This window comes from Aulostomus chinensis, chromosome 6 (genome assembly GCF_037954235.1).
Source record: "Aulostomus chinensis isolate RoL2024-O1b breed Wild chromosome 6, RoL_Achi_v1.0, whole genome shotgun sequence".
NCBI classification, from domain to species: domain Eukaryota; kingdom Metazoa; phylum Chordata; class Actinopteri; order Syngnathiformes; family Aulostomidae; genus Aulostomus; species Aulostomus chinensis.
The window spans coordinates 28,215,974-28,229,385 of record NC_141325.1 but is presented as its reverse complement, the minus strand read 5'-3'; the positions used below and the strand labels follow the sequence as shown (position 1 = coordinate 28,229,385).

General features: G+C 41.6%; 2 protein-coding genes across 5 annotated transcripts in view; both read left to right on the top strand.

The window, feature by feature from the left end:
* Window positions 1-1,717: 1,717 nt before the first annotated feature.
* Window positions 1,718-10,937, top strand: unm_hu7912 (un-named hu7912). Of its 2 annotated transcripts, none has more exons than XM_086207339.1 (2): window positions 1,718-1,900; window positions 6,302-10,937. In XM_086207339.1, the coding sequence occupies exon 2, from the start codon at window positions 6,354-6,356 to the stop codon at window positions 9,564-9,566; it is 3,213 nt and encodes a 1,070-aa protein (XP_086063465.1). In that variant the 5' UTR covers window positions 1,718-1,900; window positions 6,302-6,353; the 3' UTR covers window positions 9,567-10,937. The 2 variants fall into 2 exon arrangements, with proteins under 2 accessions (XP_086063465.1, XP_086063466.1); XM_086207340.1 differs by having other exon boundaries at window positions 6,284-10,937.
* A 2,220-nt stretch (window positions 10,938-13,157) lies between these two features.
* gapvd1 (GTPase activating protein and VPS9 domains 1) overlaps window positions 13,158-13,412 on the top strand; it is a 31,962-nt gene continuing 31,707 nt past the window's right edge. For all 3 annotated transcript variants that reach the window (XM_086207337.1, XM_086207338.1, XM_086207336.1), the window contains exon 1: window positions 13,158-13,320. The gene's annotated coding sequence lies outside the window, so the exon portion shown is untranslated. The remainder of the gene's footprint in view (window positions 13,321-13,412) is intronic.

Below are 13,412 nucleotides of genomic sequence, written 5' to 3'. Positions count from 1 at the left end.
TATGCGGTAAGTTGTTCTGTTCATTATCAGAGGGAAAACTACGATACATGTCTGGTTCTGATTCACCAGTCTTCCATTACGCCACAGTCAGGTCCGCTGTGCACAAAAGTAAATGTGTTGATCACAATTTGTACTGCATGTCCGATAGTGTGGGTGGTACAAGCGACCAGTCAAGTGCAGGATGGCACAGTGACGACATCTAACATAATAGGGTGCTGCAGGGACGATGTGTTCTTGTAGGCCAACATGGAGGTTATGGAGCCTCACCATGGGATTCCTGGATCAAAACCTCATGAGATTTTATCACTGCTTTTTCGATGATTGGAGAAAAATCAGCTCTGTGGCAAACAAAAGTCAGTAAGACTGTTTGGCAAGACAATTTCACCACTTTTATGATTTTTTTTTTCCAAGGGCAAATTCAACAGCTAGAGGTACAAAGCTAATGCTGTACTACGAATGAGCGACACCCCTGACGCAACTTCAACATCACCGCAACCAAGCTTCCTACTTCTTTTTCTGTCTGATGATGTTCAATATCCATTTGCCACTTTCAAATAATAAACACACAATTCCTCTAAATTCATGGGTGCTATATTTACTGAAGTATTTTACAACAAAAAGTGAGAATAGCTGAAGATAATGTGAACCACAGATTTGATTTCAGACGTTTACCTGAAAAGATACATAAAACTCCCACTGACTGAGAGAACCGGATGTCCAGCCCTAACCCTGCCGACCACTGCTCCACCGTGCTGCATTGTTAAACCACTTTCCACTTTCCTCGTCTCAAAGGCGGTCGGATTTTTGAATGAAGTTTCAGGGAAATTCCTGAAATGAGGCGAACATTTCACTCTGAATTAATACATATTTGTTGCATAGAATAAACCCATTATTCAATGCCACACTCATGAATATTGAGGTATTTATACATCTTAAAAATGGCGGTTGCTAACAGTTGGCTAGTCGAAACCTCAAATGTCAACATGCACCAAGCAGAGGAGGCACAAAGCTAGTTTCGGTAACGTGGCGTAGAGTAACGACTGGATTTACACTTCCAATACATTAAACATGGTTTTCAGTAGTGAAGCTTATCATCAGTAACAATTGTAACTCTCATAAACTTTTGTCATCTTGACTGTAGTTTTTGTTGTCTCTTTTGTCCTTGTAAATTGAAGTTTGTTCTTAATTGAACTAAAGATTAAAATTGAAAAAAAAAAAAAAAGCCACAAGTCTTATTATTGGCAGTTATCAAACCCCCTATCAGTTTTTGGTGGAAAAGCCCATGGGGATGCTAACAAAAATACCTCATCTCCATGTGGCCTACATTTGATACAAGATAATAAAGAAGGTCCATCGATGTTGCTGCACATTTCACTCCGTTCAATGCAGGAGTTTGAACTTCAGAATGTGGAAATTTGCAATCCACCTAAAAGACACAACTTTATTAGCACACTTGATAACACAAAATAAATAAGTATCTTCCGAAGGCGACAGCTGATTTCAGAGTATCCTGCACAGCAGCTGTCCTTTAAGCCTCCACATTCAGGAATAAATAAACCCGCATTGCTCCGAGGACACCCCGCCGCCCCGCTCGCTCTCTCTCTCTCTCTCTCTCTCTCTCTCTCTCTCTCTCTCTCTCTAACACGCACTTACAACCACGCCTCCAGAGGCACGCGCACAGACGCAGGCTCAGCACACACCCCCTCCTTTCCTTCCATCACACACACACGCACACACACACACGTACACAAAGACGAGGGGAGTAGCGCCGGGGGAAGCAGACACCATGTAGGCAGAGCTCGGCTCCTGGACCCTCGCAGCAGGTGCGGTGGTCTGAAGCTGCACCACCACCACCTCCACCACCATGTCCACTGCGTCCCAACAACTCACTGGCCAAACGGTAAGACGCGATATTCACTACCAAAATCTTATTTTTTTAAAAAAAAACTTCACCTAAACTCATCACCTCTCCGGCTTGTCCTGGCTTGAACCTTTCTTCCTCCGCAAAGCGCTGGGAGGCGGTAGGTCAGCCACAAGGATGCAGGGCCGTCCGTCCCCCCGTGCCGCTGCTGCAGCTGCAGCACCAAAATAAAGCGCTGCCGAGTGCGCCACGGCTGACCACAGGTTAGGAGGGATTCAAGCCGCACATTTGTTATTTTTCAGGAACATCAACTCAAAATACGCCAGTGCAGATGCAAAGTATTCGAAATGATCGCAATGAGGTTCCACTACAAACCAGCGAGCCTCTCAAAAACACTCAACTGCGCACAACGAACACAACAACAAATTGCTGATTAAGAGTCCGTTTTTTTGTGTTCAGACTGAGATTTTGGCCCGAGTGTGCAAGGGGTGGTGGTGGTGGTGGGGGGGGGGGGGGGGGGGTGTTCATGGTTTCTTTGCTGTGTGCTGTAGCCATGGAGACAGTATGTGGCATGTGGTTTTCTACTTGTGCAAGACAGGGTCGCCTCTCTGTTGAGGAACAGTAGACCGTGAAGACGAGGTGAGAGCAGGCTTGCATGCCCTCAGATTTTAAACCTGTTATTTCAAAATACAACCTATTGCAGCGTTTCTCCAGTAAAGAGAGTGACTGCACTTAACTAAGAGAAGCTTTAATGGATACAGTAGTGATGTCATTACTGACCTTTGCAGGATTAATCCAGATAGTGTCAATAACATTGTTGTCATTCACATTTCCATATAAATGCTCTGATTTTTACTATATTCTAGCACACTTGAGATCAGGTTGTAAGAGTTGGTAGCCGCTATTCTCATCCCTGAGAGGGTTAATCTAAGATGGATGGTTTAGGAGAGACAGCATAAATGTCTCCGCGAATGTCCACACTTAAGACCCCGCACTGTACTCGGCTTACATCAAATACTAGATAATTAAAGTAGACCTATTAAGGACTTCATCGTGTTCCTGCTCTTCTCATCTCCTCTTTTTTTAAACCATAAAGAGAAGAACCATGGTAGGAAGATGATTTTGTGATTTTTGGTTTATTTTTAACTTTCGTACATGTCCATCCATCATTCACCTATTCTTCCTTGATAGGCTGTGATAAGTATTATTATTATAATTGTTTGTAAGAGTCATTGTCCTGCTATTATTGCAGAATCACACTGAAATTAGATTCATATTAGTCATCAGTTCAGCTGCTCCCCATGGTAATTAGAAAACACCTTGATAGTCGCATATTACCTGTGTAAGACAGAACAGTAGACTTCTGGGAAAGATATTTAGTCCCATGTAGGAGGGATGGTTTGTTGCCGCATCTGTTTGTTTGGTTTGTCCCGGTGGTGTAGTGTACTTCGCAGTAATGGTTGTATTGTGATGATCTCATCCACTGCTTCCCCCGTAACCACCGATCACCATGGCGTTCTCCACGGGCACGTACACACGGTGGAGGTTTTTACAAAAGAACCAAGAATGAAGTGTATGATCAGATGATGAACCCAAAGTCCTTATAGGAGGTTTTGCATCATTTTACCACACAACAATATTACAGGCTGTGGTACTGAACACTTGCATTACTCTTAACTGCAGTTATGTCAAGTACTTTTGATGCTGATTGCAGGGCGCTGGAGCCTATCCCAGCAGCCTTCCCCCTGGACGGGTCACCAGTCCATGGCAGGGGCAACACATAGAGACAGACAACCATTGGCTCTCACAGCCACGCCTACGGTCAATTTAGAGTCTGGATTAACCTGGTCCCCTCTTGATGTCTCTGGACTGTGGAGGAAGCTGGAGTACCAGAGAGAACCCACGCAGGAACAGGGAGAACATGGAGACTCACACAGAAAGACCCCGTGCTCCAGTCGGGGCTCCACCCACAACCTTTTTGCTGGGGGGCCACAGTGAGGACCACCGCTCCACTGTGCTGCCCTTTGCTACTTTAAATTTAAAATACCTCAAAAAGAACTTCTGCATTAACCAATGTACTGCTGAGTTTTACTTTCACTAAATCTTCTCAGTCGGATCTTCTTCCACTTGCTACTTGATCTCAAATTGCTGTAATTACACAGATGCAGCATTGACTTCTTAAATGGGAACTTTTGGGATGAGGTCAATTAAAAACATTTTTTCTGTATACCTCAGTTTTCTTTCTCCCCAGTGCAGTGCATGTGAAGCCAACTAGCTTGTGTGAACATTTTCTCATTCTTGCACGTCCTTGCTCAGTTTTAAGTGGATATACTGAAATCCTGCAGCTTCCTCAGTGGGGATACTGCATAGGCTTCCATATCATGTAGACTACACCACTGGTTCATCCGTCTGTCACAAGGATTATGAAAAAGCAAAAACAACCTACTTTCAGGAAACCTGGTGAAGGGGTGGTGCCTGGGTCAAGGAAGCGCTAACAGCGTTTGGGGGGAGAGCTGTTAAATGTTGCAACAAAACAGCTTTTTTCCCATTGCTGTTGAGGACCTTTGCAGGTTACATAATACTCAGTTAAAAGCCATAGAAATATACTCTTGGGGTATTCATTTAAATTCAGCTGCCGAGTCCAGACATTTACTCCTTGAATGAACGAGTTTATCAAAACACTCCCGTCCTAAAAGTATTTACAATCACAACGTAATATCGTAATCAACGGTACCAGCCATCGTAGCCATTATAACCGATTAACCTAAATGTGGTGAGAAGTAATATTCTGCTATGTATTTGCATTTTACTCCAAATGAAATTGTTAACAAATATGTTGCTGTAAAATACCAAGCGTCCGCAAAGCCGAACCAAACAAAGCAGCACCAGTGTTGCACGTTGGTCTGTCGGGGTTGGTTGTGTGTGAACAGACGTGATATTTAGGTGTGTTGTGGAGACATGACAGGGAGGCTGGTCAGTCCTCTCTCATCTCCATGAACAGATGGCAACTCAGGGTTAGCTTGTGGGTGAGTGCCAGCAAGAAAGAACGTGTGTGTGTGTGTGTGTGTGTGTGTGTGTGTGTGTGTGTGTGTGTGTGCTGACACATAAAAACCATTGTTGAAGTGGATGGTTTTGTGCAAAAAGAAAGAAACCAAATATGAATGGAAGAAATATTATTGTTCCTTAAGCAGAAAATGACAGCAGGTATCAGGAAGAAGAGAGAAAGTCTTTGTTATTTATATGAGAAGCAAAGGTGTATTTACTGAAAGCAAAACTAACTTCTGATAGAGATTTCATTATGTAACATGTCATCTCTAATTATATGCATTTGGTTGCACTATAAATGAACATGGCGCTCAGCAGTAATGTACGGTTTTGAAATTAATCTTAATTTTACATGAAATTCTCTTTAAATTCCAAACCACAGATTGTCTACAAAAGCTTATTATTGTTTTTCCCCTTTGTTTAAACCCTTCATAGTCATTTTTGAAGTTAAGCAATGTATCACTTATCATGTCATATGAATGTATGGATTTGTAGTTTGCTTCATTGAAAGCCTTCTAAGTAGAACTTATTGTAAATGGTTAATTTTTGCGTACAGCATCTGCAGTCTAATTAAAGGTTAAGTCTTATCAGCTTCTGCACTTGCAATGAATGCACATGTAAAGCACCTCCTCTGTGGGGCATAAAATCTGCCATTAACTTGGCTTGTAAATCAGTAAAAACATCTGTTAAGTTTCCACTCAATTATTTCTCAAGGAAAGAGAACAAAAAGGTTGTTGTTCTATTGATTAGGCCGAATCTGCTTCAGGGCGAATACATATTTCTAGGGGCTCAGAGGTAGAGTGCCCGTCTAGCAACTGAAGGGTCGCTGGTTCAATCCTCACTTCCCCCGTTGACCATGTCCATGTGTCCTTGAGCAAGATACTGAAACCCTAATTGCTTCTGATGGCCCTGCGACGGACTGGCGACCTGTCCAGGCTTAACCTCTCGCCCAATGTCAGCTGGGATAGCCCTGAATGGATAAGCGGTAAAGAAAATGGATGGATGGATAGATAATATATATTTAATATAATAATCATTATCCTCAGTTTGTTTTATGATCAAGTGAAGAGACATTTATTCTGTAAAATGTCAAGAAAAACCATTTTCTTGAGTTCAAACTGACGGGTAGAAATGGCTTATTTAGTCCATCCAACTATCTAAAACCCAAGGACTCTATTTTCTGACAAATGACAAAAAAGCTGCAAACAGTAGTATTAAGGACTCTGGAAACAGCAACAGGAAAAGGCCTGATATGATACTGTGATGAAAAAAAATAGCTTACAGTTGAGATATTTTACCTGCTGAATAAGCACACTACTCTTGTCAGTATTTACTGTAAAGATATTAATTTATTTATGTTTTACCTTTTTTTAACAGATCTCTCTCCTTCCACAGGCTGTGTTGATTTTGAATCACACTCAATGGACAACACCGAGGGTCCATTAAGATGACACGAACACATCCTCCTGATATACTGGCATCAACTCTGTATCGGGACATTACTCTGTATCCCATCTCTGACCAGTCCATTTCTCTTCACTCCTCTCAGCAATGTGACTTGAAGATGATTGACAAACCAGAGATCATCAACAAAAGACACTGCCGTAGCTTTGACTTCATAGAGTCACTGGATGACCCACAGTCCTTCTCTGCCACGATGGAGTACCCCCTTAAGAGGGCAGACCATCAGACACTCAACAAAGATCTAATCTGGAATGGATTAGATCATCCGGGACATCTTCGTTTCTCATCCCCAGATCTGTTTAACACCAGACATTTTCAGCAGCCCAGCACCCAGGACAAAACCGGCCATCTTACATGGTCAGATTCTATTAATAGAAAAAGATCCAAAAGTGCTCCTAGAATCAAATCCACACTCACTCCTGTGCCCATCTCAGTGTCTCCCCCTGGAACCAGCAAGGGCAGGGATGCACCTCAGGCAGTGTCAGATACTTCGAGGACATCTGAAACACATAGAGAGACATATTCCTCTAACAGGGCTTTTTTAAATGAGGTCCATCCGAACAAACTGCAGCCCCATTCTCCCCTCTATGTCTCTGACTGTTTTGAAGAAGATAAACCGGTCAAACCAGCCATAACCCCTCATGTCAGGTGCCGTGTGGATATTAAACCAGATGCCGCTGTACTCCAGCACACATCCAGGCAGACTCCCAGTGTACGATCTGAGCATCCTTGGCAGAGATATTCACAGGCCAGCAGCAGTAGAGGCTTATATACACCTCGGCAGATTGTCTCCTCACCAACTCCCACGCCAAGTGAATGCTACAGTGGAGATTTTAGACAAGGATACCACTACACGACCAGCATGTCTCCCATCTCTTACCATCATCTAGACATGCACAGAATGCCATCACCAACAGGACCATATCTAAGTCAAGAGCAAAGAGCTTACTCTAATCCGAACATTCCAACAAAGTTTTTTTATACTGAGGACCCTGTTCGGTATCAAGTTCATCCCTATTCCAGGGCATACTTTCAGGATGATCGGTCCAGTTTGACCAGTCATGGAAGTACTACAACTAGTCAGTATGATCCAAGGACTCGATGGGTGCACACCCTTCCTGTCAGGTCATATTACACAGATCATCTGTCCAACCAAGAGCCAGCCCACTCTGTCTATAATAGACCATACTCTACAACTGAGGCGGGTTTGTACTTCTCTCAAACCCCACTGTCCAGATCTTACTATGGAGAGGACCACCGGTTCAATCCTTATCACCAAAGCAGCTCCAGGTTGTGTTATTCCAAGCCATTCAACTCTCCTGAGGACCAATACTTTCCATCAAGACCATATTATACGGAGGGTCGACGACGCCCTCGCGTGTCCCAGGCTTTTTCAGATGACTGGTATCGCTCAAGTATTTCTGGATATTCAAACCAGTCTTCTCAGCTTACACCCCCACGAGTAAGGCTGGACCCTGGCATACCCCCTTGGTATACCAGTAGCTGTATTGAGTCAGGTAGACTAAGAGCAGAGGCCAAAAACCACTCCAAGTCTTGGGACAACATTCTATATCCACGGCACGACAGAGAGCAATCAGTGCCTCGTGGAAGAAGTTATGAGAACTTGTTTTACCAGGCAAGGCAGGGGGTATCTTCTGATATTACATCTCAGCCTGTTATCCTTAACCTTTCGAGTTCACCAAGGCGCTATGCTGCCCTTTCACTCTCTGAAAACTCGCTAGAGAGGGGCTCAAGCAATCCGTGGAGGAACTCCAAGAGTGGTCACTGGTTTGTGACTCCTGAGATCACTATAACAGACAATGACCTATGTGCAGGCAGTGGTAAGAGCCGTGATGTGCACTCTGTCAGCTGGGATAACTTGGACAATGAAAAGATATCATCTCAGAGAGTGATACATCAGAAGAAGCCTGCCAACACAGCAGAAATAACCAAAGACAGGAAACACAACAATTTCTCACTTCAGCAGAGTCTGGAGCAACTGGACGAGCTATTAGCTGACTTGGTTGTTGATTACAAACCAACAACTCACAGAAATTCAAGTGAGGACCTTTTGGATCAGCTTAAGCAGTTGATTACCGAAGACAAGGAAAAAGGCAGAGGAACACCTGGACTTGACAACCTGGGGTGTCTGAACACTCAGCTCCCATCTTCTAAATCCAGTCCTGACACGATTAAAGACCCTGATAGTGGGTGTGATGCTTTACAAAGAAGCGCAGAAGAATGTTCTCCAGACCACAGCACAGATGAAGATGACACCATGGTGTGTGCTAACAAGAAGTGCAAACGCACTGAGAGTATGTTCAATGCTTGCTTGTACTTCAAATCATGTCATAGTTGCTACACATTTTACTGCTCACGGAACTGTCGCAGGGATGACTGGGAGACCCATAAGGAGACCTGTCTGTACGGCCGTGTGAGCAGTGTGTGTCGGCACACACTCAAGTTCTGCAGAGAGAATTCAGAGATTCATAAAGCCTTCTCTCGTATTGCTAAAGCTGGTTACCTCTCCAGAGGGAGAGGTGTTCTCTTTCTTGGTTTTGCTAATCCAGAGACTGCTGATAATTTCCTGCAAGTTGGCCTAGAGAGCCTCGTCATGTCTCCCACATACTTATCTCTCAGAGAGCTGGATGGCTTCAAGGACAACCTTGGCGAATACTGCAAGGAACTGCAGCAGGCAGGCAACGGATATGATCCCAATGAATGTTTCCTCTTGAATGTATCCATTGCTGTTGGTGAACTAGTGCCTAACAGACCTTCACCAAGGGTCCAAGCACCAACAGTTCGAAAATATGCAAAGGTGTCCTTGGCCTCTTCAAGCCCTGACAAAAAGGTATTAAAGAAGGATAGTGAAATGGAAACGCTCATCCTTACTCCACCTCCAGGAACACCGGACATTGACAAAGAAGGGGAAGAAGGAAGAAAAGCCCGAGAGGTGTGTTTTGTCAATATCCAGCGTGAGCTAAGGATCAGGGGAGTCTTCCTTCGCCACGAGTACCCCAAAATCTATAATCAGCTGTGTGAGTTTGTAGAGAGCAACAAAAGGTTCACTCCAACTACTATTTATCCAATAGATAAAAGAACAGGGAAACAGTTTATGTGCATGATCATGGCTGCATCTGAGCCAAGAACACTAGACTGGGTGGGTACCCCTCACCTCTTGGATGATATTATATAGTTTAGCACTGAATTGTGATGATAATGATGTCAGCTTCACCAAATGTACATACTGTAAATACATGGTGTGATTTAAATAGCAAATTGAAAATTGATACGGAAATGCGTGCGTACATCTGTGACCAATCTCCCTTTTTGCCTCCTGGTCTTATTTCTCACTCTAGGTTCACACACACATACACATGTGCACGCACACACACATACACATGTGCGTGCACACACACACACACACACACACACACACACACACACACAAACAGACTAATTTTAAAAGTGTCCCTATGTTGTTGTTTGGCTTGTTTTGATCCTGTTGCACTCAGAGGAGTTAATAGCCTGCATGTAGACTAGGCACAAATGCAGTTATCCAGGTGTTCACTGTATGATCTGTGCAGTTCCTGCAGACACTGTATAAAGCACACAATATTTAGGGAGGACATGTCTGATTGCCCCATTGTAGGAGGCACAGACAGGCCTCATAATGTAACAGTAACCCAGAATTGTTTCCTCCAACAAGTATATTTCTGTTATAACTTGTTACGGTGTTGTAATATTAACAACTGTTTTATTAGTATTTGTAAATATTATTTCCTAAGTATACTGTAGTTGTGTGGCTACTTTTTTTTTTAATTATGGCAATATTAGTTATTGTTCAATACACTTTTTTTTTGGTTTTCCCACCTCCTTAGGATTTTTTTTGGAACTTATGTCATCTGGGGATAAGACTTGGAGTCATTCTTAAGAAAATTGCATCGAAAGTGGCCTTCATTTGAACAAAAAAAAAAAAATGCATTTGACACAAAGCAATGTATAGATTTAACTCTTTCTCAAGGTTAAACTGGTCTTGACCTAAGTTGTTTGAACTACCATTTTAAATGAACAATTATTTTGCTGAAAGCATGTTATTTATATTCAGGTATTTTAATATTGATATTGCTTATATGTTAAGGACATACCATTTGATGCTTAGACATGTAAGAGCTATATTGAATATTAGGTGAAGATTTGAATAATACAAACTAATAACGCAGTATGTTCTTAAACAATATGCAAAAAAAGAGCAACCTTGAAATCTATCTTATGAAACGTTTTTAAAATCAACGTTAAATAATTCCTTGGAGCCAAGAGCTGCAAAGGCTTTGTTTGCACTAAAATATCAATTATAAAATGAGAATGTTCCTGACTTAGCTGCAGCACTGAACCCAGATATTATATGCCCGCTTCTATTGCCATTGTTGACTAATCTAAGGTTGCTCTTTTACTTGATTCTATCTTTGTGCGAGACCTTCCTCAACTTTATATTTTGTGATGTTTATAAATATATAAAAATATATAATAAATGGAATTTAACAAGTGAACTCATGGCTCCGCGTTTCTTTTTCCCCGCAGCACATCTGGTGTTCAACAGAAGAGTGATATAGGGCATACATCAGTTGTTGATCATCATGTAGATTGATGAGACGTGATAATCTGGGATGTCAGTGATTTCCCAACAGCTGCGTGTGTTCAAACAGGACGGCGCCGACGGACCAACCCTCTCTTGAGCTGAGATGAAAGCACTGAGTTCAAACTTATTTGTTGAGGCCTTGGAAGTTGTGTTGGAAATCAAGTTTAATTTCTTTGATATTCAACTCTTGATCTGGATTTCAACATACTGACAAAGAAAAAGGCTGACAATCAAAAGAGCACGGTTTTTGTTAAAGTTTTGCACAGACATACGTTATGATAGAATGTGAAGGGTTATTGCAGGGTTTTAACTGTACAGTTTTTCTGTTGCTCTTTGAATATATCTGTAAAATGATAAGGATAAGGTCTGGATTACATGGTTATGACTCAAGAATAGTTTTGAAACTGAGTGCATGATAAAGCATGATCTGAGGAATGTGGTGCTCAAAATGCAAATGTTTGGTGATGATTATCTGGCTGGTATACTTAGGATATATTGCAGAGGGCATTATCCAAATATCAAAATGTGACATCTAATTCTATGTTCAATGAAAATATAAAGCTAAATATTTAAAAATGTGCAAACTAGGCCACACACAACTTTACCACCACCCCTGACCCTGAGATAGTACGATGAGTTGATTATAACTATATTAATACATCGCATATTTGGAGGTAGAATTTTAATTTAAACCTAATATACAGACATTTTAAACATTTATGCACATAAATTTATTGATAAAAGTTACATTCAGAATGTGGTTTTACATTAATGTCCATCTCAGATATGAGGGAAATCAGTTAAATGTAAGGACATTTTTGCTTAATATTCAAAATATATCAACCAGAAGATTGTTACCTGATTTTTTTTATTTGGAGCCCAACAGGGGAAGATGTGTTGTTTATTTATTTTTCCTTCCAACTACTTAAAAGTTAGTCACACACATAGAGGAGAAATATTAAATAACCCTCTAAATATAAACACAACCCCCCTTTGGGAAGTAATGTGCTGTGTTTTCATCTGTCGATTGTCTGCTCTGTGTGTGACGTGCTTATGTTTTATGTACTTCCATGTCATTAGACCACCATCTAGTGGAATAACTCAGGTACTGCTTCGCGTACTTTGCCCTCCTACTTTCACCTTTTCCCAAAGAATCTTATTACACCTTGGCATTTGAGATATTGCTATTTACCAGTTGGAATATTTTCCAGCAACGATATCAGAGTGGCATTCTGCAGCAGCTAGATCATGAATTGTATAGACTGTGATTCTAATGTGTTGTTAGGAATTTATTAATAAAGCATGACAATTACTTGAGATGAATTCACTCTTGAAATGAAATTTCTGATGATAAATAACTGACAAGTCAATAATTACAGTTATAATATGTTAAATGCAAGCTGAGAAGTGATGTACTGTCTGTACTCCAATTCAAATGAGATACAGGAATGTATCATGCACAAACCCGTTGGGTGATGGTGAAAATTCGATGGTGCATTGATGAGGGGCAAGATATTTATGGGAGGCATTTGGACAAATGTTGGCTCATCAAAGCAAAACAGACTGAAAAGCTTAAATCCCATTAACGAATTGATATCGGTGAAGATGTCTCTGATCAGGCTTTAAAATAATCAAGAAGATATCATAAATATTGGGGTTTTAAAGCAGAAGACTAGAGAAGAGTCAGACGAACTGAGATGATAATGACAAGATATATTAGACTCTAAGCCAAGCCATTTTAGAGATGGTTGTGGAAAAGTAAATTGACCACCTTGGGGCCAATTTGTTTTAGAGTTTGGAAATGTAGCTTCTTTGTGCAGTTATTGGGCCCTTATAACAACAACAACAACAACAACAACAACAACAATAATAATGAAGCAGACTGTAACAACAGAATACATTTTGTGAATCTTCTAGGGTTTAAAGTGGCCACGCCTGCTATAAATTAGTTACTTTATGGGTTCAGATTAATTTTATGCACAATTCTTCAAATGGGGTTCATAGTAAATATAAAATCCCAGGAAGTTAGCTTTCTGTGGTTCATAGGAGAGCCAAGGGATTTGCTGAACGCAACCAATTCTTCGGAACTTGGTCGCGTCACTGAAGAGGGTGAAATCTCCCTTTATTGAACGTTTGCGCATGCGGGTTGCGCATGTCTCCTCGTGATGACAGCAAATGACAGTACTGTTCTTTCCTGCAGGACTCAGTGAGACGGCCAATCTCCAACAAACATTTCCTCTGGTTTGAGAAATCTTATGATTAGCCGTGTTTAGGGGGACTGTGAACAACCAGTACACCCTCATTACGTGTGGTAAGTTGCTGGATACACCTTGGTATGTTCTGTTGATTTTATTTGGGCTCTCAGTAGCTTGCAGCCTCAGCTAAGCTAACTTAGCCTAGCTT

Excerpts from the sequence above, each read along its gene's own strand:
- unm_hu7912 (XM_086207339.1), top strand. The coding sequence starts at position 6,354 with ATGACACGAACACATCCTCCTGATATACTGGCATCAACTCTGTATCGG.